The following is a 26,583-nucleotide window of genomic DNA, read 5'->3' on the forward strand; positions in this document are numbered from 1 at the left end:
TACAAATAAGCACTACTTACAAGGAACTGTTGTAAGGCAACATGATACAAACTACATCAGACAGCCGTGAAGAAGACATGGGGAAAATCCAAGTACAATTCTAATAGAGATGAATAATACTTCAACAAAATGTCTCTAACTATACCTTTCCTCCAGTGGCCAACTGCTTCACCAATAAATATTACTGTTAAATACTCTCAACAGCACTTACCTTTCTCAGTGGGAGAAGCTAATGTTAGAGAAGACATTGAAGATGAGAGATTTGCAGATGTTACAGACAGCATGGATGGATACTGTGCAAGTTCCATTTCTGACCCTTCATCACCATCCGCAGGTAGGGAAGTTTCCACCATTGCTTCCAGACAATTCACAAACAACTCTGCATTCTCTGCTGTGCAGTTACTCTGAAATAAAAAAAAGATTGGTAATATTGTGCAATCTCCTTCAATAACATCTTGAGGAAATATATTTCCACAAATATGACTACCATTCATGATATACTCCCTCTACACACTGAACACTTTCAACATACCATTTCAATCAATACTGTCATAAAATTCTATGTATGCCACATTTTACTTTTTGCCTTACTTTCAAACTTCTCAAGTAACTATTCAATAGCAAAGATTTGACCTTAACACACTCTTCATTTTCTAAACTACTATTTTTCCTTATCAATCCTTTCATTTCTCTTACTTTTAAATAAAAATCTACTATATACCTTCTCAGCTATTCTAAGATAATTCCAAGTCACCTCCAATAACTTTATCTTTATACAATGGAAAAATAATTCCTCTCACCAACCTCATTCCAAACGTCTCTCTCATCCAAACACTATACAAACCTTGGTCAGCCACTCAAAAAGCACTATACTACCAGAGTATCACAACACCTTGATTGTCATTCCACCAACTTCAGGTGTCTTTCCTTTCTTCAACTTCGCAACTGGCCTGCTTATAACCTCAACAGTCACTCCCACAAGCCTTCTCAAACTTAATATACACAAACCCCTTCAACAATTATTAACAAATGTCTACGAGAATTAATGCACTCCAAAATAACCATGTCATACCTTGGTGAAAGGTCCAGCAAATCTCCACAATCCACCAAAGCCCCAACTCTGTAGATGATGCAGTTGCTGATGACCTTGGTCTTCACAGGCTACCATATTCTGTATTATGGCCTGAACTGCGCTTAGAATTACACCATCATGACAGAGGGACAACACCGATGTTATCTTTGCATCCAGGAGGGTATGGCTTTAAAGAAAAAGATGAAAAACACAATCAGAACATTTTAACATGGAAACATTACCCTCATTCCACAATGGTTTTTATAAAAGAGCAGAAAAAAATCCAATATTCATACTCACATGACTGGGAAGACCTTAGGAAACACTACAGATGCTTCTGCTAAATATTCGTACAGGACTCGCATTTCATTTTCATCTGTTGTATATTTTACAAGTGTGGCTAGCACAGTTAGAACCAACGCCTGAGTTGAATATTCAGTAAGGACTTCAGGATCTAAGAGAATGTTGTTTTCGTTGCTTACAGAAACCCTGGCACTGCGATCTTTGTGAGGGGGAGACATGTCACCCTGCAAATAAGACAGTTAAAAATCCATTACAACTCAGTAATGTGCAATGCATACCAATTCTCAACAGAAACTAGTAAAAATATACAGTATACAGAACTGCAATTCAACAAATTTAAAAAAAGATTAACAAATGAAAGCAAGAACCAATCCACAAAATAAAAATCTTTCAGTACCATAAGCTCCATAAAAGGTAATCCATAGTCCCTGTTATCCCAGTGTGTTTAAGTGGAACTGCAGAAGATATTAAATCCTTCATAGTTTTTTGTATATTCAACTTCTTGGAAAATTAGATTTAAATAATTTTATACATTGGGCATTTACAATTTCCAAACACTTTTAGTTTCCTTTGTATTTTCTATGGTGCACGAATGTCTGCAGTCTTCCCAAGTGGTTTCACCACTTGAAAAAATATGCCCATTGAATGTCTTGTGATTAAACTGTGAATATTAAAAACTGTAAATGGAGAAAAATGAAAATTATAAACGATAATGGTACTGCACAGCACAGCACTGCATGTACTAATGATAATGGAGTTGCAATGGCAATGTGTTGGGATGAAGTGAAGTGAATGAAAGTGAATGAAGCTGTGTCGAGATGAAAATTGCCTAGCTTAATTCATGATGATACATCATGAAAGTTCATCTGCTTGGACTGAGCTGGGAACATCTACTGATGAAGGATTTCTCACTAAAGAGCCTAGATTGCCAGGAGCAGCATCTGGAGATGACTCTGGGATATCAAAGGAAGCAAAAGTCATGGAGTTTCTTTTGCTGAAGCAAGTTCCTTTTCAAAAAAGATGTAATAAAAGCTGTTTTCTTTGTCTGTCTCATTCACCTAACTGTCATTGTACAGATGTAATCATTTAGTGATCCAGTAAGTGATTTGTAAGCTATGTTTCATAAAAGAATATTCAACAACTATATCTCTAAGTAATCTGAAAAATTTTTGTAATAACAATTGCTTATTCTGCCACCATGTCAGTGATTTAATCATTTCTTCAAATTCATTTCTTAAGAGGTCTATATTCTTCAATAAGTTATTCCCCTCATTATCTCTTGCACTGACAAATCCTTCTCTGACTACTTCTCTTTGTTATTCAAAGAATTTTCCTTATTTCTCAGTCAATCTCAAGGTAATTTCCAATGTCATCTGTGACTTTCATCATGTGCTGCATATTCATTTCATCTTTTTGTGGTGCTGAGTATCTACAAGTGGAGAGATCATAGTTTAGTTCTTGTATGGTGAGTTCAGTGTTGTAGTGTATGTACCGTATTCATCTTTGGAGATCTAGGAAACGTGAATCTTTTAGATATTTTGTAAGAAGCATTTTCTCCTGGATCAAGCATCCTCCTGGCTTTCAGCACCAATTTCGCATCCCATCACCAGCAACTTTAGCTCTGTGCTACAAGGCAAAGCCAACACACCAAAGAAGGCAAAGTACCATCCAGTATAGCCACTTTAACTGAAGGCAGGAGAGCAGTGATCGTTGGAAAATGAAGGTCAAAGATGAAGGTATAGAAAAGACAAGGATAATGCAACCTCATGATAATCCACCTGGCATCCTTGGTCATCTACTAAGCCTTCCCAAAACACTGCGTTCAAAAACACAAAAAGAAATCCATTCACTATTAAATCAATTTCTGTTACTGTAGGCAGTCAGTGAGAAGTATATCATTTGTTATCATGAACACTATACATTACAAAGAAAACAAGATCACATCTCAACCAAACATTACAATTCTCACTGAATGACTTTATAAATGGTAAAAATCAAACCCTCTCCTTAGAAGCTACAGCTTTCAGTAATTTTCTGGAAAACCTGAGCATCATTTACCTTTGGTGTAGGCATTGAGGAAGACCTTTGAGTTTTGAATGGAGGTGGTCGCATATTGTGGGGATCAAGGTCAAGGGAACGCCATGTCTTGGGATCAGCTCTACTAATTAGCTGTTGTGCATTTCCTTGCATCTGAGTCATATTCAATGATCCAAGCATGCCTAATGAACTCTGAAAAAAAAAAATTTATAAATCTTAACAAGAGCTCAAATCAACAGGTATCAATAACAAAAACAGATGCATTCACATACTGTGTAGCACTTTCCTTATGTCCTACTGAAGATTCCCATAACAAAATAAGAAACAAAGTTAAGAAACAAAGTCCTGGTTTATAGCTGCCCATAAGTTCAACTCACTATGTGTAATATAACCACCAATGTTATTAGTACAGTACTAAGACAGTTTGACCAAACTAGTCCCCATTTTAGCTATAAATATACCAGGAAATTTATTAAAAGTAAACATTGAGAAAATTCATATCATAAATACTTTCAGCATTTCCTGACAAATACACAAACTTTAATAATCAAAAGATACTTCAGTGCTCTTCCTCCTATTCCTACCTGTGAAAGGGAGATTTGGTCCACTGCTTCCCAAGGTTTCTGACGCCTGTTTGCTGGAGTATTAGAAACTGATGAGGGGGGAGGTGGATCTTTGGTTATAGTTGGAGGTGGCCTCATTTCTGCAGGAGTTCCAACAGAAACGGGTGTCCCAGTTCCACTTGCTGGAACAGATACAGTAGGTGCTGTGGCATTGGCCGCAGGAATGGTACCATTATTACTTATATTGGGACCACTACTTACACCAGTGGTTGCTGTGCTTCCTACAGAAACCAATGTGACAGTGCTATTAGCTGATGATGTAGACTGGGGACAGGATACACAACTTGTACATTCCATAAGCCACCAAGACTTGTCGTCAGTCTGTCAATGACATAAAATAAAATTGTATCTGTGACTGCTGAAAATAAAAGAAAAAGATAGTAATACATAAAGCACTTACGCTATTAAACTAACTCACAAATAACCTTTTAGAATATCTGAATCTTTCTTCATCCTCCCTAGCAGAACAGGATATTCTTTCATCAAATTTACTCAGATTTTGCAACCTTGAATGTAAATGCAATTGTCTACTTGCTTACAATATTCAATACATTACAATAATGTTATACTAAGGGTGTGACCACACTACAGTAAATATCATAAATACACATCAGAAACTTAATGCATACACATCACAAACAGGTTGAATACAAGTTAAATGACTTATTGGTAGTCCTAACCCGTGCTTCATATGATTATCCAGCACTGGCCAGACATCTTCTCACCTTTCAGTAGTTGTTTTTTTCAAACTGTCTGTGATGTGTTAAATTGCTTGTGAGGTTTTAATTTAGTGTCGATGCACCCAAAATTGATTGTTTTTGTGGCAAAAATTATTTTAACCACTGCATTTAAGAGCAGAATACTATACTTTTGGAACTGCAAATTTTGTTTGCAACTTAATTTTAGTACACTCATTTTTTAAATGCTCTACCACTTTACCATAGCTATGTTATACCAATACCGTCTAGGTATTACTTGAATAACTTAAAACGCAAGACCATGCAAAAGTAATCTAAACCAGCTACACAGTACAGTACTTTTCAATACATGACTTACCAAACTACTGAGGCTGCTGCCTATAGGTGGGAAAGTTGAACCAGGGGAGGGTAAATGATTACTAGGAGATGAAGCTCCTCCAGTAGAAGGCTGAGTACTACTTGGCAAGTTCCCTCCTATTCCAGACACTTGCGTGGAGGTTGTCATTGGGAGATTCAAATGCAAGTCAACGGCAAATGTATCAGTTGATGTTGACTTGGATAAACTTCGAGCTACTGAATATTTCAAGTGACATCTTGATCTTACCTCTTCTGAGACAGACACAAGAGCTGCTAAATATGCAACACTGTCAGGTGTTACCTGGAAGAAAGGATTAAAATCAAAACCAACGATAAAGTGTAATAATACTTTCAGAGAATCTAAGGACAGAGATTATCATACACACCAAATATCACGTCAAGTAATAAGAAGCAACACAAGGTTACTCCAGTAATATCCAATCCTAGAAATTAAAATACAGACTTTGCACTTTGGCACCTCACCTTACTGGGCAGTTGGGGTTTGTCCCTCACAATAAGTAACAAAATCACTTGTCACAGAGACTGGCATATAGTCTCAATACAGAACCCTAGAGCAACTCATTTAGCTAAGAGTGTACAGGAAATGCATATGAAGTAATTAATAGCCTATCCTGACTAGTATCCTCTAATTTCCATACACTTTATACAATTTATTTACTTATTAAATTTCAGAAACACATACCCATAACGAATTGCCTATAAAAATATGTACAATACAGTACTGTACAGGTACCATAACAAAAGGTAGCCAACTGAAGTACTTCTATCTATCTGCCAGGTATGCCTACAAGATATGTACTGTAAAATACATAAAAATCATACAATATAAAAAAAAGACCATAAACATCTTCGTGTCTATTTGAACAGAAGCCTCAAAACACTAAGCACTTACTGTGCCACTCCCCTCTTTAGTGTGGTGTTACACACTCAGTTTTCAGTCTGCCTATATGTGCATGTGTATAAGTAAATGTAAGCAACACAGCAAGGTATACTATACACAAGAGTAATGAGATATGAAAGTAATTAACCTTGAGAACTATTCATCACTGATAGTGTTCATAATCTATGGAAATAAATTCTTTCCAGTGAAGATGAACACGGATGGAACTGATACAGTAACCAATATCCTCTTGCCTAGAAAAAAAATTTCCCTTTCAGACTATAAGTTAGAGAAGACTACCTAGATCTAAGAGGCTTAGAACACTGAACGGCTTCCTTGGGCTCCTGGAATCCTAAGGTGTGGTGAGTTTACCTTCCACAATCTAGGAGGGTGATGTTGAAATTGTGTCCTCCTTAATGTCTTGGTTAGGTATGCCCTACCTGTGGAAATACTGTCTAGCAGTCATTACACTCATCACCAGTTCTTTATAAAAAATACTTTCCCTGGATATTCTTGAAATCTATGGCAACACCCTGAAGTCTGAGGACATTTGAGTTCATCCATTACAATGTATTGGTTCCAGAAGCTGGTTAAATTCAATGCAAGCCACATCCATAAGCTAAGGATTTCTAAAGCCAGTCCTAGTGAGTTCTCAATTCAAACTCTTGGTATGGTTAAACACCCAAATGATGATAATAAAGACCCCTCATGAATTCTCTACAAATTCCAATTCTGTTGTCAAAAGCCTTGCTAACCACAGGACCTCAAACAACTATATATATACACACACACACACACACACACACTACACCACATATTGATCAGATCCAAAACCATACTACAGGTAGCCATTACTTCACATACACCCAGAGGATGCAAAGTTGTAAATCTGTACAATTTATAACTTCACATACACCCAGAGGATGCAAAGTTGTAAATCTATACAATTTATAACTTTAATTTAATGGATTTAAGAGGTGTCACCAGAACAGAGTAAAACCTTCAAAGAACAACAGATCTTGCCTCAGCAGACAAGCAAACAAAATACCGTATAGTCTACAACAGTCTCCCCTTCCACAGAGTCTTGCCAGCAAGAAACACTTAGTTGTCACCAGTAAAAAGGTAGATAAATTCAGTACAGTAATGATCACAGGCAGAAATTAGTAAAAGAAAGTCACAGTATGTGTAATGGTAAGAATAGTATTTTTGTATAACTTGAGTTTGAAGATTAGGAAAACTTGACAGTACTGACCATTCACACCTCTACAATTTAATCTACAATGCAGGTGCCATGGCTCATGCCTCTTACCTCAAATTTATCCCGTTTGTGTGGTTTGGCAACGATAGAGAGAAGAGTGATCAAAACCCTGGACGTTCGAGAAACTGTTGTAGGAGCAGGATGACGAAGCCCCTTCAAAAGGTGACCAACCAATGCAAAGTGAAAATTACCTGTGAAAATTTTACAAAATTCATCAGAAAATTGAGGAATAAAATACAAAAACAGTGTATCGCTTCAATTAAAACATACCAAAGTTTTTCTACTTTGATCAGTGGTCTGGTTAAATTATTTATTGCTCATAATTCATATGGCTCAGTCAATCACCTTAACATTCTAAATGAATGTCCTTTACATCTTAAAAATCACACACTTGATGCTAACTATAATTACCTGTTGCAAATATCTGGTTAGCACACAAAAAATATTTTAATATATCACTAATAAATCTGCAGTACACAAAGAACAGGCTTCATAAGACATTTACTTTTGAATCACTCATACAAACAAATGAGAAATTTTTATTGCTCCACAGAAAAGCTGAATAAGCAGTTAAAATTTCTCATTTATTCGTGTGAGGCATTATACATGCAGCATAATCCAACTGATTAAAAGTTTAGTTTTCTTTTGAAGATCTTTAACTATTCGAGAGAGCCATTGTAAGCCTTGGTTCAAAATTACACAAATAGCTTAAGTTATAAAACAGTTTAACTAGACCACCAAAACAAAATTTCAGCTCTCATAAGTTTTCCTGAAGGTGTGTCCTTATACAATGGATATGATTATTTAAATTTTAAACAATTTACTCCTGGCTTCAAGTCAAATTCCTCATTTACATTGATTCGTCTCAATAGTACACTGACAAAACTTGTATCGCTAAGAAACTAACACCAAAGTTAAGTGCTCAATTTCCAAGCATAAATTTGGATATGTATCCAAAAACAGCACTGAACCCATATAGGCATATGGAAAATTGTGGGATTTCACACCATTTATCTGTAACTTGCAAATCCTGTCCTTTCATACAGTTATTCACGCTAGGTTTTTCTTTACATTATGAAACATTTTCTATCATTTCTATACTGCTAACTAATTCTACCTTTTTAAATAACAGACAATGACATACAGTACATACAAAAAGGAAAGCATAGATACACAAGTTGAAAATCAGGTCAATCTACTGTATTTCTGCACAAAAGTAAAATTTGCTTACCCTTAAAACTGAGTCCAACTGAATGATCCAACTGCTTGAAGAACCATTCAAGGGACACTCTTGTTGACATCATGACTTCCTCTAAAGTCTGAAACATTGGTATAACAAGAATATAATACACATAGAAGAAGAGATATAGATGAGACATAGATGAGAGAGAGAGAGAGAGAGAGAGAGAGAGAGAGAGAGAGAGAGAGAGAGAGAGAGAGAGAGAGAGAGAGAGAGAGAGAGAGACTGACTGACTGACTCCATACATTCATTTAATTCAACATGTAAATTTTTTCTTTAAATAACTAATAAGTTCTCATAATTACTGCAAAATATCACACTTTGGTCCATTCAGAGTTCTTTTGCAATCAATTTGTATGATTTTGCAACTATGCTTGTATCCCTCATTAAACCCATTAATTCCAGTTTTAATGGGAATTTGTTACATGGAGCTTCTTTAATTTCTTAGTGGACACAGTTTACTCTGTAAAGGAGTTGTTTCAGCAACAGGCAATAATTGGTCCCAACAATAACAGCTGAGTATTCTTTAGCTACAACCTACTTCTACAGTGGCAGTCTCCATTCAAGTGGATATTGACATTTACATGCCATATACTAAAACACTGGATGTACAATACTTACATTATTATCAAAGCTTCCCTGAGAATCAAGTGTATGAAGGTTCTGTTCCAATAATGCAAGTCCTGACGCATAGAGAGACACGACATCCAACTGCAGCACCGATATAGCCACCCAAAATAGGGCCTGATGAATTGGAGATTCCTACAAAAATAAAATTTACAAGTAAGCATAAGGAAATAGTTAAAAAAAACTGCATCTTTTGCTACAATATACGCATGAAAATCATAGAATGATCAAGCCTTGCAAAAAAACTTTAACTTCTGTTACAATTAAATAAAAAATGCCTTTTCCTACTGCACACTAACAACTCTCACTGAACACTTCAGTGTTGACAATCAAAGTCAGGTCATAAAAATGATACCCAGAAAATGTTTGCCACACTATAAGTAGCTGAAGGTAAATGAAGCATCAAATCCTACTGTGAAGAGTTCCATCCCTAAATGAGAAGAAAACTGGACCAAGCAAAAGCTGAATCTGGACAACCAAAATGGAAGAGAGCAAAAGTTACCAGTCAATTGTAAATCAGTTTAATGAGACCAAAAAGTCACATTTCTAAACTCGGACAAAGCTCCCCGTACAGATTATTTTCTTGCCTGAGAAGTGAAAGTCAGGCACGACTGATCTAAAGTTGGACAGCTAAGTGGGAAGAGACCAATGGGAATGGATGAAAAGCAAAAGGTAGGCAGCAATGCAGCTGCAGCTGAAGAGATACTATGAAGAACATTTAGTACAATTTACAGTGTACTACTGGATGCACAATGTAAGTGGTACCCCCTACAAGGAAGAACACAGGGAACAGCCTAATATAACCAAGGTATATCATCACAAGAATAAACAGCTGAGATTTAGGACACTTGACATCACCTGTAATTAAAAATGGAAACATGTGTGGAAGCTTCTTTCCACAACACAATGGAATAATGTTCAATGGTAATAATCTTCAAGACCAAACATACAGTCAGCAAAAATTTAGAAAATAATTTTGAAAAAGAAAAATGTTTATTTATACAAAGCAGAAGACAATAAATATCAAGAATGGAATATTTTTTTTAAATCAAGTTTTCATAATAAACACATTTTCCACAAAAATCCATAAATTATCTTGAGAAAAAATTATGGTTGCAATGCCCTCAGACATGCTCATTCTAAAGTCTTCGAGACAAAAGGAAGAGCCACAAGTAACTACTGGCAAATGCCCACCTGTGAAAAATTAGCTGGACTCCTGTTGATACAACTCATTGCTTTTCTCAAGAATACCTAAGTTTTTGTGCAGTGACCTCATTATTATAATTATCATTCTATTGTGTTCATTTAAAGTTACAGTACCATCTTTTTCATAATGGAGACAAGCCTTCCTCTGATGCCTCAACTGGTTCTATTTAGCTCTAATGACAATGATAGCAAGAAGAATCACACACACTTGATAACAGTAAAGTCACCCTGGCAAAAAGAGGCTCTCTTCATGACTCAAACTTGTGGTGAATGTTCAGTCATTTACTAATGCAAGCTTCTTATCAGATGCATACCAATGTTTTGCATGCTTCATAGGCTTCACAGTTCGGGTTCCTGGGGACTGACTTCTGACCTTTTTCACCTCCTCCACTAACCCTCCACAAACCTAAAAATCACAGTGGGAGTACCCTCTGCCATTCCCATACTGAATTCTGAACTTTGGGTAAACAGACAGTAGGTGAGAATGAAGCAGGGGTCATATGCAAAACTGGGAATGTGTAATATGTCTCACAATCTTGAACTATAAAAGTTGGACTAACCGAGATTACCTCAGCCATGGATATAAGGCAATATATGATCAATGGGAATGCGATGAAAAAAAAAACTCATAGTTCTTTTACACAACTGTTAAGTACATTTAATCATACCATATATCAACTGAACAAATTAATACTTTTAGCAGTCATGAATCCATTTTACCCTTCCTACAAAAACAATGTCCTTTATCTAGTCTGGATTTCTAATGCACATAAAATTAGATAATGCAAAAATAAAAGAAAAAATAATTCAATGATAGAGGGACTGCCATTACTCCTCTTTAATCATTGCTTCATACACATACATAATCTAGAAATTATTTTGAGACTCACTCTGTGTATAGCGCTAGAAAATGCAAGAACATCATAGTCTCTCATTATATTCAAATAGAACAAGTATCTGAATTAGGAGATTTGTAAATGCTTATTTTTCTCCATGATTAGTATCAACAGTAACTAGATGGCAAACTAAAAACATATTTCCAAGTTTTGCATACAATCAAAAAATAAAAAGAATAGTTGTGAGCATACTACCTAAATACCCTTAAGAGTATTTTCAAATCATCTTGAGAGAATATCATCTGAAAACTTCTGGAAAATTTGCCTGAAACTAAAACTACTATTGTCAGAACATTCTCTCAAGAATATCTTACCGGTCTGAGGAGAGGTTGTAAGCGAGTGAGGCACATGATGATGGCATCTATTAGCGTTATGTCGGAGAAACTTTCAAGCGCCTTCACAAGAATACGCAAAAGCTGTTTAATATCCTGGTCAACGATGCTTTTGCCTACAAAGAAAATTGCACTTTTTAATTCATCCCTCTTCAACTTGAACCCAATCTGGAAATAGTCTTGATCATACAAATACACAAGAGTAAAATAGAATATAAAATTTAGGCCAAAGGCCAAACACTGGGACCTATGAGGTTATTCATGAAGCGCTGAAAGGGATATTGACAGTAAGAAGGTTTGAAAGGTGTAAAAGGAGGAAAACCTCGCAGTTGCACTGAAACAATTGTTACAGAGGGTGGAAAGTTAGATGGAATAAAGAGAATATGAACAGAGGTACAGTAAAAGGAATGAAAGATGTTGCAGCTGGGGCTAAAGGGATGCTGCAAAGACCCTTAAGCAATGCCTACAGTGCACATCAGACGCACTGATGGCACTACACCCCTACAGAGACAAATACACAAGGAACTAATTATCACAGGTCTAGGGTCCCTAAACCTCCCATCCCCAACTACCATCCTCCTGTTTCTTCCCTAGTCACCTTCCATCAACCTGTTTTACAAATGTGGGTTATTCTTATCCCTTATGTTTCTGTTGTTCTTATTTTCACAGAAGATTACCACCATTACTTTAAATTTCAAATAACAATTTTCCCATAAATAGCTTGTTCTAAAGATGTGCATATCAGCCATGATTTTATAAGACATTAATCTCCTCTACTATACTTCTTACTACATTAATATGATGAAAATATCAATTTACACTGCAGCATAGTGATGTAATTTGGGTGGCTGACTACTTGTATACAAACATAACTACTGTCATCTAAAATATATTTTTTGTATATGTACTTACATATTAAGGTGAATCCCAAACAAGGAATATAAATTCACTGACTTTCCACTAAGCATTACTGACTGGCATGATGCATGCCCAAAATTAGTTAACTTTGGAATTATTTCTGCAATTGATGCAGAAAATTAAGTTTAACGTAAGTCAAACACCAGAGAAACCACCTCTGAGTCATTCACATAACTGTAACTGATTGAGGTTTAAGGTAAAAAGACTGACTGACAAATGTAAGGAATCCAAAACAAGATCTATATCACTTACAGTGGGGCTGAAGACTTTCATCAAAATTAGATCTGCAGAATAAAATAGAATAGAATACAGAATTTAGGCCACAGGCCAAGCACTGGAACCTATGAGGTCATTCAGTGCTGAAACAGAAATTGACAGTAAAAGGTTTGAAAGGTGTACCAGAAGGGAAAACTTGCAGTTGCGGTATGAATCTATTGTTAGGAGAGGGTGGAAGGTAAGATAGAAGAAAGAAATTATGAACGAAAGAGCAGTAAAAAGAATGAAAGGGGTTGCAGCTAGGGGCCAAAGGGACACTGCAAAGAACCTTCAGTAAGGCCTACAGTGCACCACATGAGGTGCACTGATGGCACTACCTCCCTATGGGGATCTGACAGAATACATGATAAATCAACAAGCATATATTCCAGATGCATTACTCTTTCTAACAGCCTTCCCATGTGTATCCTAAATTTACCAAGGCGAAGGCAATTCCTCACATTTCATTGAAAATAAGATGTAAAGTTTGTTGTAATATACAACACTGAATTGACAGCTGGTCTCCAGAAAATCAAGCCCAGGTACACATCATACAGGTGATAATCATACTCGGTAAATCGCAAAGCAATTAAAAACATCTCCACTCTACACAAGTAAAATGCACTCACTTATACATCCAAAAACAATAAGAGCTCTTGGCTGGAGAGCTGGATTATACTGGAATGCAACACTCTTAGCAAGGCCTGTCCACGCTTGCAGCCAATCACAGTCTGGAATATCACGCATGCAAGCTTCCATCATTTCTAGAAGTGCATCTGTAATAGTTTCTAATGAAGTAAGAGACATTCTTTCACGGTCATTAACTCCACAGGAGAGGCTTCGATCTGGGCCATATCTGTTGAAAAGAAAATTATCATCATTCCTATTTCAAATTTCCACGAAATAAAGTTAGCTGCAATTGTCAATTGACCTAATCCTAAATGAGCTACTTAACAGAGGAAAGTAAAGTATATGCATTTATAAAATAAGTGCATCTACAAAGTTCTGATATGGCTTCAACAATCTAACAATTTTCTTCAATACAATAACTAAACAAAATGAATTAATCTCACAAAAGCCCTATTACTCAATGTAATTTAAAAACAAAACCTTTTACATATCCCACTACTTCTACTTAGCCAGATTTTATGGCCATGAAATAAGGGTAATAATATCCATAGTTTCTTGTGAAACAATATACTGTATTATAAGAGCACTGATTCCATTCAACTAATATTATTCAAGTACTTAAGAATATGTCTAATAACCAATTAAAATTATTTTATTACAGCTACAGATAATTGGTGCGCACAGGCAAACATGCACATCCATTACATGTATGACAACCTAAGAATAGTGCCAAAACCAGGTCTTCATTTACTCACCTCAAACCTCGTTCACCCGTATGCCTGTAAGACGACCTGAAAGCCGTAACAGCCGCAGATTTGACTTTGCTGATCCCAAAAAGAAGATAAAACTTGGGTAAGGAAAACTCATCCAAGGAGAGACGTAAGACACGCTGAGTTTCCTCTGAAAAGACAGAAATACAGACTGTAACAAAGTGATGGAAGAGAACATGGAGCCCTAATTCCCAACAGGCTGCATTATACCCATGAGAAAAGAATGAAAATGATCTTACTCAACATTAAAAACCTTTCACGTTACGTCTGGCTACTTAAACCTTAAAATACATTACAAAAATATACTAAGTTATAACCTTAATTAATAATAATTCAACAAGGCACATTAAAAAATTCCAATTCAGAACCCATCACTTCTGAATCATACCTCTTGACTCCACTCTCTCCCTACAAGAAACGTTTTAGAAAACTTTTCACCTATACTAATCCCCATTTTACAGCTTTGGATCTCCACATTTCTCACAATTTCCTGTTTCATACAAAGTAATTTGGTAACTCTCCCTCCCAATCCACCTTTTTTAAAAAAATATCCTTAACTTTTTTTTTTAAATCTGAGTAATCAGAGGTGAATTTTTAATGTAAGCTATCAAATATGAATAAATAGAAAGTCTAATGCAGTAACAAGAGTAAAAAGAAATCTAACATATTCCATAACAAATAAAAATTCTTTACATCACACAAGACTCATAATATACAAAAAACAAACCACTTACCCAAAAATGAGGGTTTAGTACAGGTACATAGTGAGTGGATTATATTAATAACTAGTCCATGTGTAGATGCTCTCATTGAAACAGGCCCAGTGCACACTAAAAAGGTTATTATGTGAAACAGGTACGGTAAGTGGCGTGCTACATCCAGGCAATTGTTAAATGAGAGCATGAGCAAATATCTTGCAAGGATTGCAATGTCATCCCACATCAAATGCTGCTCCAAAGTTGCAGTAGGTGATGTACATGTCTTGTCTATGACCTGCAACGGAAACAAAGGCCTTTCCAAAATCTGTAAACTACATGACTTATTTTGTAGACTCCATGATAAAAATTATTTGAAAATTCCTAGAATTTTTGAAAGTTAACAGAGGAAAAATAATTCACCACTGCTATTTCTAGATTTTCATAATAGTGAAGATTTTTTTATAAATCTGAGAACAGTTTTCCATTATTCTGTCCATCTATATTACTATCAATACCATGTGCCAACAATTATTAGATTTTAATATATAACTGTATGGAACAAAAAAAAAGTACTTACCCTACACAATCGACCAATGACTTTTCTTGCTACTAATGCCACATTGGCCGAAGCTAATGCGACTGCTGTATCAGCCATGATTTCTGCCTGAGCAGATCCCAAACCACCCGTCACAGATCGTTTTATAAAGGAGTCCAACACCATGTCAATCAATTCTGATACCTGATGAAATACATGTGAAAACAGATCACGTTCATAAGCTGCATAACAAAGTATCCGATCTGAGTAAAAACATTCTGAGACAACTCATCATGTCTTCAGTGAAGATTGCAATGATTCAGTAACAAAAATATAAAAAATATTTGATTTCAAATTTGGCAAATAAGTTACATAAACATAAATAATTTAACAAGTGTAAATGACTGACATTAGTACCTTTCCTACAACCCTAACACAAATACAGTATTAAATGTATATATTGTGGTTTAATATGATTATTTTAGTTGAGACTAAAATATACTATAAAATAAAAATACCAGTCAGTAAAGCACTTGATATATATCAGTTTGGTATTAAGAAACTATTTATTAATCGTACAGCCTATAGACTATACATCAGAATTGCTATGGGTACAAATTCTACTACTATTACTACAAAACAGTATTTAAATTTTTATCTTTTAAATATTTAACCTTTAACAATATATGTGGGAGACTGAGATAAGATTTCATCTTTCAATTTACTGATGATCTTCTGTTACCAAATAATATGCATATCCTAATATCAACTCTATATACTGCTGAGTTCTTTAGACGTCCAATTCCGATATCAACTCACACAAAGTAAGCTCATCTTTAGACATCAACTCCAAAGTTAATCACTATAATACTATCAATTGAGATTATCATTCAGGAGAAAATAAACTTTGATTCTGATGTAAGAAGATTTCTGGTATTTTCATATATCATCACCCACGGTAAATAAGCAGAATAAATTCGGCAATATATTAGTTTGGTAGAGTGCAATTGTAATTCACTCATTTATGAAAAAATTTATCAACGTTTTACGGTACATATCTTAAAATATTGTATAAATGGTATGACATTCTTATTACTTCCACAAAACAGCACTATATAAAATGCAATCCCCCAACTTATTAAATATTTATAATGACTTCATTTTACCTACATTGTCAGGAAAATCCCCCAGAAAACCTAAATAACTGCATTACATTTGATACTTTTAGTATTTAATAATTGAAAAATAGCACTGTTTTCCAAAGTAGGGGTAAAAATTACCACACATATTTTGCACTTCAAAACCAGTTAGAAACAATTTAAATTCCCCTCCAACTAAGATACCAGATCTGCCTACTATAAATCTAAAGCTGAACATATATCTGACCTATGCACCCTCCCATAGGCAAATATAACAGGCAAATATAAAACAAACAGATATTGTGGTTTTCGTTTTCTTACCTGGCCTATGTTACCCCAAATCTTAGCTTGTATTGATGGATACATTTCCACCTCTTCTATTGTAAGCGTTATCAGTTTATCTAAGATCATGGCAACTTTTGCACGCTTCTTATCATCCGGATGGCTGCAAAATCTGGAGAAACAATTCAAAACATAAATACCTGGGATGATGCACACAGTTGAGTAACTTCCAACAATATTTCATGACATTTCCAACTTCACATAATTCTATGACAAAATATATTACATGAGAACTTACTCTATCACACTCCAAATCTATATCAAAATGAGCATGCAAATCTATATTTCACAATCAGTAGTTAGAAATTCACATCAAGATCCTTCAGTGACAGTACACTGTTCAGTAGTTAAAATTTTAATGACTTGCACAGACAGAAGTCTATTTACTTTGGGAAAGACAGGTTTTCAAATCACCACTAGATTTATATTTACAATTTAAGAATTTACCTTACCTGCAAAATATTACAAACTATTAATATGTACAGTACTTAGTGACAGGTTAATAAACTAAAATGTACAGGGCATGAAACAATTATAAAAGTTTTTACAATCAATATATGAAAGCAGGAAAGCAAAGAAGCTACCAAGACAATTTACAACTGCACATTAAATGAGTTTGTTTACAAAACCGTCAAACAATTTACCCTTACATTGCAAAGAATAGTATTCTAATCCCATAAGCAAACGAAAAGAGGATGCCTTTCTCTCTCTCAAAGATCAGAAACACTTCTCATAATGGGAATAGACCCAACATTGATATGACACACCCACAAAACCAATATTTGTACAGTACCTTAACCCAGAGAAACAACATTCAACACACTATATTCCCAATTTTCATACCTGGTCAGATTAGGAAGCCAGGGTGTCATATATTCCAAGCACAAATGTTTAAGTTCTATGCTGGAGGCACGGAAGCCCTGTATACATTCCTCCAGAAATTCTAAGGTTAGATGGGGCTCATTAACTGCCAATTTCTCACTCACACTCTTAATGAAGATGGTGTTGTTAGATGGAATACAAAGGCCTGCAAAGTATGTAATCTTAAGGCTATGATCAACAGTAAAAAACAAAAATACAGTATGCACAGATTCTTCACATTATTAACTGATTACAAGTATGCCTAAAGCTCATAAAATCACAAGCATTAGAAATCAACCAATCCTAGAGAGACTGGCTACAATTTACATGAAAAGTCACCCCATTTCTTTACTCACCAGAAGTTTCCAATAGTTGTCCCTCAATTTTGAGATCAAAAGTTGCAGTTAAAGCGCAGAGAAGGTTATAAGCTGCTGTTCTCAAGTTAGGATCAAGAGAACCTAAATTCAACAATGCCATGTTTAATAACGTTCCAGGAACATCCTTAGGTCTAATCTTCTGATGTACTGTTACAGAATCCTGAATAGTAAAATACAGCATCAATTACATTTGGCTCTCACTATTTTATAAAGAACTTAAGTACCTTATACTCACAAACAACCCTGACACATTTTATAAAATAAGCAAAAATGCCAAAATATCTGCATCTAAATTAAATTACAGTATTAATCACAAACATATTGGGAACACATTTTAACTAACTTATTAAGCAATATTTTTTTTAAATACTGTACAGTATTCCTGTAAAATTCCTGAAAATTATTCTCAAGAAACTAAGATAAGCCTGCAACAGAGTTGGGGTAGTCACGTGGTAATTTACGTAGGTTGACTCTCAATACTGAGTTTCTGAGTAAAAATGGTTTCCTGAAAGGATGTTTAACCATATACATTCTATGTTACAAACAATCCAAAGAAAAATCCTGAAGCGCACTTCTGTAACACACTGTAGATGTTACTGATCCATGTAACTAATCCATCCTTTCTGGTCTATTCCTACTTACTTTAATTTTACCTTATTCCAACATCTCATTTTAGAAACAAATCCTTTGGGTGAATCTTATGAATCTATAAATGTGATTTAGTGGTCTTGTCAAAACTAATTAATAATCACAATAACAACCCATGGTACAGAATACCTTATGCAACACTCTAGAGGTGGTACTAAAGACATTATGGTATTGTTTGGTCAAATTAAAGAATCTTGTGCTGTTTGCTTTTCATTTGTTCTTTTCAGTCTCTTTTGACCTTTTGGTCTCTTTGAACCAATTTTCCAACTCTTTAACAGTTTTGTACAAATTTTCACCTTCCATTTATGTATAAAAAATAAAACTACAGTAAACCACCCGTATTCGCGTTCTCACAATTCGCAGACTCACGTATTCACAGATTTCTCTGTGGAACGTATCTACCCATTATTCGTAGAAAATTCGCCCATTTGTGGCATTTTTTCAGTGAGAAATATTCACTAATTACTGTATTTTTGTATCATTTTCATGACTAAATGCACTTTTTTGTGATAAAACTATTAAAATACTTAGGTATACGCATTTTTAGAGGGTTTTTCTTGTGTTTAAACTATCAAAATAGGCAGTTCTAAGTGTTTTTAGAGGGGTTTTACATATTCGCGGATTTTAGTTATTCACGGGGGTTTGCAGCACGCATCCTCGCAATCACGAGGTATTTCAGTGCAGTGCTATAAAAATGGAAGTATGAGTTGGTGGTCTAGTTACTATTTATTAACATTATTATTAAATAATAACAAGGCCAAACCAGCAAACAACTTGGCAGCTGACATTCCCACAGACTGCCAAAATTGTGACTAGATCAATCCAGACGCAGTTTAGAGTTTAAAGTTTGATGGCTTTTTTTACACCATTCCACTTCAACAAAGGTACTCTGTGAGACCTGCGAATTCATTTGTTAAGTACTCAGCAGTACAGAGATAGTCTGAGATTTATAGGGTGCACTCCATATTTGTCAAACTTACACAGTCAAAACACTCTGAGAACAGGAGAGTCATCTGTTTCAGTCCTTCTGATTTCAAGTGGGAGCATATTGTAGTCTTGGAACTGCATACCTAGAGGTTCTAAAACCAACAACCCAAGTGTAATTTGGATCAAATAACTTGCAACAATCTGCAGCTAATCTTGTGTTGACACCATCCCTTGGGTGTATTATGTTCAGCAAGTCTTTAAATATTTGGGACACCCAGTCCTGATGGCTTGATGAGTTGTAACTTATTTTAAACAATATACTAGCTTAGACAGGGAGCCAATGCAACTTGAGCAATACAGGGGTAATCCTGTTCTAAGATGAAAAACCCTTTCTTAATCATGCTGCACTAATTTATTATGTTTTGCATCTTCCTAGGGTATATCTTAGGTTAGAGTTGCAATAGTCCAAACTATGACAATCAAGTTTTTATAGAACAATCATCAAGATATTCCCCTTACTATGTTATTGATCCGAGTACTGAGAGAGAGACAAATTACAGTCTATTAGTAAAACTACGTCACGGATGTTGTATGCATCAAAACTGGATTACTATTTACATTTGGCCAAATCTCACCAAGGGTTCTTAAGTTATTTTTCCTTCTGACCAACATAAATTCAGTTTTAATTTCATTGAATTTCAGTTCATTAAATGACATCCTTTCCTCAACACTAGTAAGAACATCATTTAGTTTCTCATTTGTATCCCTAATGTCATTTAGGAGAAATAAATTGAGTTTCACCTGCAAGCAGCTTGAACTTTACCCCACATGACAATCCAATCATATACTGTACGTAAATCTACAAGGCTAAGAAGATAACCATGGCAATGAATGCTGTCCTAAAGAAGCATGAAGCTATAAGACAGCAGAGGTAGCTGAAGAAGAATGCAGCAGTATTTCCTGCAGGTGTTTTCCTGACTGTTCTTATCACTACTGTACTTCAGTCATATCAACTAAGATCAAAAGATTTGTGTTGGACAGAGATGACCACCAAGACTAAATGGGGCACAACAGAGGTTCAGGACGTCTGAAAGTTATAATGACCAATGGTAACAGTGAAGCTGTACACAATTACCCTTGACTCTGATTACAGTATTTTTAACAGCTTAATGAAAATCTTTAATGATTCACAACTACTTACCGGCTGGGAGAGCTCCCATCTCGCCCTGATATGGATTATGGCTTGAACTATGCTATCACAGTCATTATGGATAAAAGACAGAGGTCCCGATTCATTGGCTATGGTTAATGTGAATTGATTATCATCAACTAAACACACCTGAAAGCAGATATTGACAATTAACAAAGATGAATACATGTACATATTTTGTATTTTCCTAGTTTGGCTAAATCTAATCATTACTCTGAAATTCATCCTTCTTTAAAACTAACATTCTATTTCCAAAATCAAATATACTGTAATGTTGACACATCCATTCCAGTGCTCCATTCAGAGTAATGAATGTCATCTTACCTCTTCGATTTCTGAGGCATAGTACACATCATTGAGTAGTACAGAATGAGATAGCACCTTTGTCTTCTCAGCTGATGTCACCTGAATAGCTGAGGGACCAACCTGCAAATAAACAGGAAATGGGTGTTTGAGAACCAAAGATAACCAATTAGTTCGTTATCATCTTCCCTTATTGCAAGGAAATAACATAAAAATTTCAACATCAACTGTTTCTTATAAAATCTGACCAAACCTAAACAAAACTTTTCTGGTACACATTACTTCAAAAGAAGGTTATTCTGTAGGATAACCACTCTGGTATATCTTAGGTAACACATTAGAAACAGAGAGAAGACTAATATTCTTGGAAAAAATAAACATATCACAACCCAGATTTTAAAGAATCACACAAGGATAATACATAATTGTCATTAAAGTCAGAAAAAATATAAATTTTCATAAATTTTATCATTTCAGTACTTAACTATCAAGACAGCTACTAAAACTCGCATGGGTGCTAGTTTTAGTATCTTATTAGTGAAAGTGGTATTTGATGTACGCTCTTCCTATTTCTTTGGCATTTCCTCTAAATAGCATAGCATACTTTGAAGATAGCTAATTAAAAATTAAAGCTATTACAATGCAACATCCATTGTATTCTGCCTTTTACTTTCCACCTGTTTCCTATGACTTTCTTCCTACCTAGCTGTTCAACTTCTTCTTACCTTGCTCCCATTTTCATCTCTCAAGAACAAATCGTTCAGGCACGTTCTGAGATTATAGATAGGTGACTCAATGATCTTGTTAACTAATTTACAAAATTTGTGAAGGTAAAAAATAAAAACTGAAAACAAGACTCACTTTGATGGCTACTTTAGTGTCTTTGTGAGAGAGTTTTAAGGCATTATTGAACACTTTCAGATCCTCATCCAGAGAAGTTGTGGCACCAGGTAACTTTTGCTGATCTGGTTCTACGTAATCATTTAGGCGAGCTGGGGCATCTAGAAATATAAGCTTTTTGTGACCCTGGAAAAAACGATAGTAAATCATTAATTATTTGTTTACAAAAAGGTTAATAAAAACAAGGCTAGCTCAATACCTCTTAAAATCCCAATTTTTCACTAAAGTATGTTTTTTCTGCTTACAAACTACCTCTACAAATTTTCACAGCAGTGAGCAAGTTTCAAATACCTGTCTCATTAATTATTATTATTATTATTATTATTATTATTATTATTATTATTATTATTATTATTATTATTAATTATTATTATTATTGTTATAATAATAATAATAATAATGCTACTCCACTTGTCAATAAAATGAAAAGCATGCTTGTGTCTGGGTGCAAACTTGGGCACCAAGTGACTGACCAATTGGTTTGTGATGTTACAAATACCTTAATTTACTTTGTACAATAAATTTTCTCTAAATACTGGAGTCATACACATGAAGCTCATAAAATTTATTTGGTACTCTGGCCATAATTTTAACCACTTATAGTAAACAATATTTTGTTATGAGAGCCTTTTTTCTTAACAATAGAGTCTCTCAATGTCTGCATCCCTACACATGAATCACGATAAAATTTAGTTGGTAACTTGTTAAATCTTTTAGAAACAATAGTAATTAATACAGAATATGTAACATACTGAATAATATTAAAGTGAATATATATCCTGCATATATATCAAAATCAACTTATACAACACGAATTTGTGTTCAACAACAAATAACAAATGAATGCATTTAAAGACGTATTGTTTATTTCCATGTAAACGAGTTGTTGCCAAGTTTTATTTTGAATTAAAAGTGTTATGGACTGTATTGTCTCTGTTACAATAAGACATTCTGATCCTGCAGTACATGAGGAATCACAGTATTTACTACTGGATTTCACTCAGTGACACATGAACTGACCATCATTTCCAATTACCAGCAAGAAACAATCTTAGGGAGACATCATAATTGTTTTTAAAATGATAAATTTCACTTCATTACTACAAAACATTCCAAACACTAGAACACTAAGTAGCATATTGACACATACCTTCAGAGGTGCCAAGATCCTGTCATGGTATTTAGTATACTCTCTCACCCATGAATTGGCATTATAGACATAAGCAGCATGAATGTTTTCATAAGCAACCTCAGGCAGCACTACAAACCATTTTTGCAAGAATTCAGTTCTGTAGAAAAAAATAAAAGAAAAATGTTTTATGAAATAATAATATGAATCAACTACCACAGTCATTACAGTATTTCATTATTTAAAAATACACAGTTACAGCTATCCCAGATTCATCAGCACTTACTGCCAAGTGACTTTTCCAACAGTGAGCACCAAAGAAGGAAATTATTAACCTGGGTCCACTTACCTAAACCTGTTGTCAGCACACGTATGAGTGAAGTCAACAACCAGTTCGAAAGGTTTCCGACATATAGGCTTCAAGGTTAGGATCACATGATAAATAAGCAAATCTCCATTTGTCTCACCAATCCTTGGAAAAAGAAAGAGGAAAAATATAAAATTTTACGATCTTGGCTAACAAAAATAATAATCAGTAGTAAAAAGCATAAAAATAAACTATTAAGGACCAGTCCTATCTTCTTGTGCTATTAATTAAGATCTGGTTTTATGGAATATGAATACAGTACAACAAAAATTTAAGGGAAAGGTAATGGGCGACAGCTCTATACTGCAATCTATACTGTACTTGAATAAATCAAAATGAGTAATGCTTAATAAATTTTCATGATTGACTTTCCTTAAAAATAATCTGTTTTCAGTTTACAACCCATTCAATCAGAATCTCACACTGCAGCATACTGTAGTATGACCCCTTTGATCTTAATAAAACTTATAAATATTAGAGGAATTAAGATAATTTACAACAGTAATATCCTGGACTTGGCACAGTTCATCATATTTTATACAAATAAGACCCAGTTTTAAACAAGACCAGTAAAAATGCATTCACATGTGACATTGCATTTTGGTAGGCAAATTTAATACATCAACTTACAATGAAGTCCAGTTTCAAAGCAACAAAATGAAACTCACTTGTATCTTCTTGCAATATAATAAAAGACAGGATTTCCAGCTTTAGAAGTGCCAGCTTGATAGAAGATATTAAGCGTTTTTATTGATTTGAACTCGTCCTTCTCGTGCATATTATGCTTTGACATAATCTCTTCAAATTTGGTACTAGTCATATCCATGCTACTCCACCTGAAATTTAAGGAAGAAAATTTATTATAATTATTTGTTTGGTAATCCCAATTCTTTTCTTATATGTGCTGTAGAGAAGTACTAAAAAAGTACCACCATGGATCTCTCCATATGCCTGTAAGTTAGTCAGGGGATACATTTGGTCTTGATAATTGTGCAGAATGAAATGCAAACGTATATGGTACTGGGACATTAAAGTGACTATTCATTTAACCCATCCAATTCAGAATGAACCAGTTACATAAATGAATACTATTGAAAAAAAGTGTTCAACTTGTCATGTTTATATAAGCCTGAACATAAAATTTTGTAATCCGGGCCAAGCACCTCCACTTTCACATAAACTTGGAAAGAGATTATATACCACAAGTTTTTAACAAAATTTGCTGTTTATATACAGAAGAGATGATAGAAATAGGCAGGAATATTTCAATGCACTTAAATGAGGATCACCACTTGAAATCACATTCAATAAAAGAATAACCTTAAAACAATGAATATTGAAACTTCCCACTAACAACTGCCACATTATAAAATTAATAAGTAAAAATATTGATTGCATATGTCACGGCCAGTGTGCAATCATTTATATAACTTGACTTCCAAGTGCAAATATGAGGTTAAATATTACTAAAGTTTTAAGTGACTTTAGTCCAGCTGATGATGCACACTGAACTAAATGAATTGCAATCAAAACCTTTGTATACCATCACAATCCAAAATAAGGAGCAATTTACAAAATTTACACCAGTGACACCTGAGGAAACAACTATGTACCTACAGCTCTTGTAAATTTAAGTCTGAAAACTATTATATTCAATACCTAAACAACAAAAAATATGAAAATTGAACATCGAGACAAATTTGTATATTGCGAAGCCTTCACACAAGGTCGTGAAAAAGACTAATGACAAAACTGGATCTTCTCCAATACAAGATAATAACTACCTATTGGACACTTGGTTATTCCCCTATCAAAGAGCAAACACATTAATCAAGTGTTACAGGTTCGTGCTCTGGAATATTCAATAAAGCACCTACAAGAAAAACCAGTACCATAAACACTTCTTTAATAATACAGTACAGTATACATTAAAACCACTTACTGAGAATCAATAGGTTTGTGCTCTGGTGGTCCCAAATATGCTAGAAGAGTAGCCATCTTATCAAATGGTCGTCTACCTACTGCTTTGTGGTCCCTGCTGCTTGATAAATACTCCCCTGCAAACATAGATAATGACAAATAAACATAAGTAAAAGATCCAATATAAGTATACAAGTTTCACCAGGAAAAAAATTTCACTGAACTCCAACTTAATTATATTCTCAATAAAACCTTAGAAAACCATGTGCAAATAAAGAACTATACTTAATACAAGCATGCATTAAAACTTAAGAATTCCATCTACAATTTTTCAAGTTCACAGACAAAGCGTTAAATCAATATATAATTTATACTGTTTTAACTGTCTTTACACTGTTTAACTCCAATATTTCTTAAAGACTTTATGCTAATTGCAATTTCTCCATTAAAAGTATAATCCCAAACTGGAGAAAACCTCCCACATCTATTAAGTATTTTACTTATACTATATTACAATGCACATCTTAAGCTTTGCCTTGCACTTCACCAGGAACTAATCCCTCAAGCTTATCAGTAGTTTTTTTTTCAGGTGAACATGTCTCAACCTTAAAACTACTAAACAAAATACTCGAAATGAAAATCTGGAAAACTGTAATGGCAAAAAATATAAATGAAACCAAAACTAGTTAATCTTTTTTCCAATAAAAAAGTTTAAAAAGTTGATACTGTACCCCTTAAATTGCCTACACCTTAAATCGCATATGAGAATCAGTCAGAAAAGCAGGCAATGTATGCTTAAGAATATGGATATAGTAAGAAATGAAAATAATACAAGAGCATTGCTCATACTTAGCAAATACATTAAAACTAAAAGATGAAACCAATATTAAACAGAGGACTTCCAACTCATGTGGGTAGATAGTTAATATCATAAAATTAATAATATTTCAATAGAAGAAACTATACAAAATAATGAAATGGGGTCTTTTTTGGACAAAAATGGAGGAAATGGCATTTGCCAAGTATTTAACACATTTACATTAATGAAACTGCTGGCATGTGAGGAGAGAGAGAGAGAGAGAGAGAGAGAGAGAGAGAGAGAGA

At 34.5% G+C, this 26,583-nt stretch overlaps 1 protein-coding gene across 6 annotated transcripts in view; it reads right to left on the minus strand.

Moving 5' to 3' along the window:
• Positions 1-26,583, minus strand: part of Nf1 (neurofibromin 1) — a 73,813-nt gene that overhangs the window by 19,166 nt on the left and 28,064 nt on the right. For all 6 annotated transcript variants that reach the window (XM_067106453.1, XM_067106452.1, XM_067106451.1 and 3 more), the window contains 24 exons: positions 25,502-25,616; positions 24,228-24,395; positions 23,542-23,664; positions 23,214-23,352; positions 22,025-22,189; positions 21,185-21,286; positions 20,852-20,989; positions 18,055-18,235; positions 17,681-17,864; positions 16,817-16,949; positions 15,399-15,560; positions 14,858-15,116; positions 14,109-14,253; positions 13,353-13,579; positions 11,533-11,666; positions 9,111-9,251; positions 8,481-8,568; positions 7,301-7,440; positions 5,092-5,391; positions 3,997-4,356; positions 3,434-3,604; positions 1,373-1,599; positions 1,073-1,259; positions 212-404 (listed from right to left, as the gene is read on the minus strand). In XM_067106453.1, coding sequence (XP_066962554.1) covers positions 212-404; positions 1,073-1,259; positions 1,373-1,599; positions 3,434-3,604; positions 3,997-4,356; positions 5,092-5,391; positions 7,301-7,440; positions 8,481-8,568; positions 9,111-9,251; positions 11,533-11,666; positions 13,353-13,579; positions 14,109-14,253; positions 14,858-15,116; positions 15,399-15,560; positions 16,817-16,949; positions 17,681-17,864; positions 18,055-18,235; positions 20,852-20,989; positions 21,185-21,286; positions 22,025-22,189; positions 23,214-23,352; positions 23,542-23,664; positions 24,228-24,395; positions 25,502-25,616 — 4,182 coding nt within the window. The remainder of the gene's footprint in view (positions 1-211; positions 405-1,072; positions 1,260-1,372; positions 1,600-3,433; positions 3,605-3,996; positions 4,357-5,091; positions 5,392-7,300; positions 7,441-8,480; positions 8,569-9,110; positions 9,252-11,532; positions 11,667-13,352; positions 13,580-14,108; positions 14,254-14,857; positions 15,117-15,398; positions 15,561-16,816; positions 16,950-17,680; positions 17,865-18,054; positions 18,236-20,851; positions 20,990-21,184; positions 21,287-22,024; positions 22,190-23,213; positions 23,353-23,541; positions 23,665-24,227; positions 24,396-25,501; positions 25,617-26,583) is intronic.

The sequence above is a fragment of the Macrobrachium rosenbergii genome, chromosome 7 (genome assembly GCF_040412425.1).
Source record: "Macrobrachium rosenbergii isolate ZJJX-2024 chromosome 7, ASM4041242v1, whole genome shotgun sequence".
NCBI classification, from domain to species: domain Eukaryota; kingdom Metazoa; phylum Arthropoda; class Malacostraca; order Decapoda; family Palaemonidae; genus Macrobrachium; species Macrobrachium rosenbergii.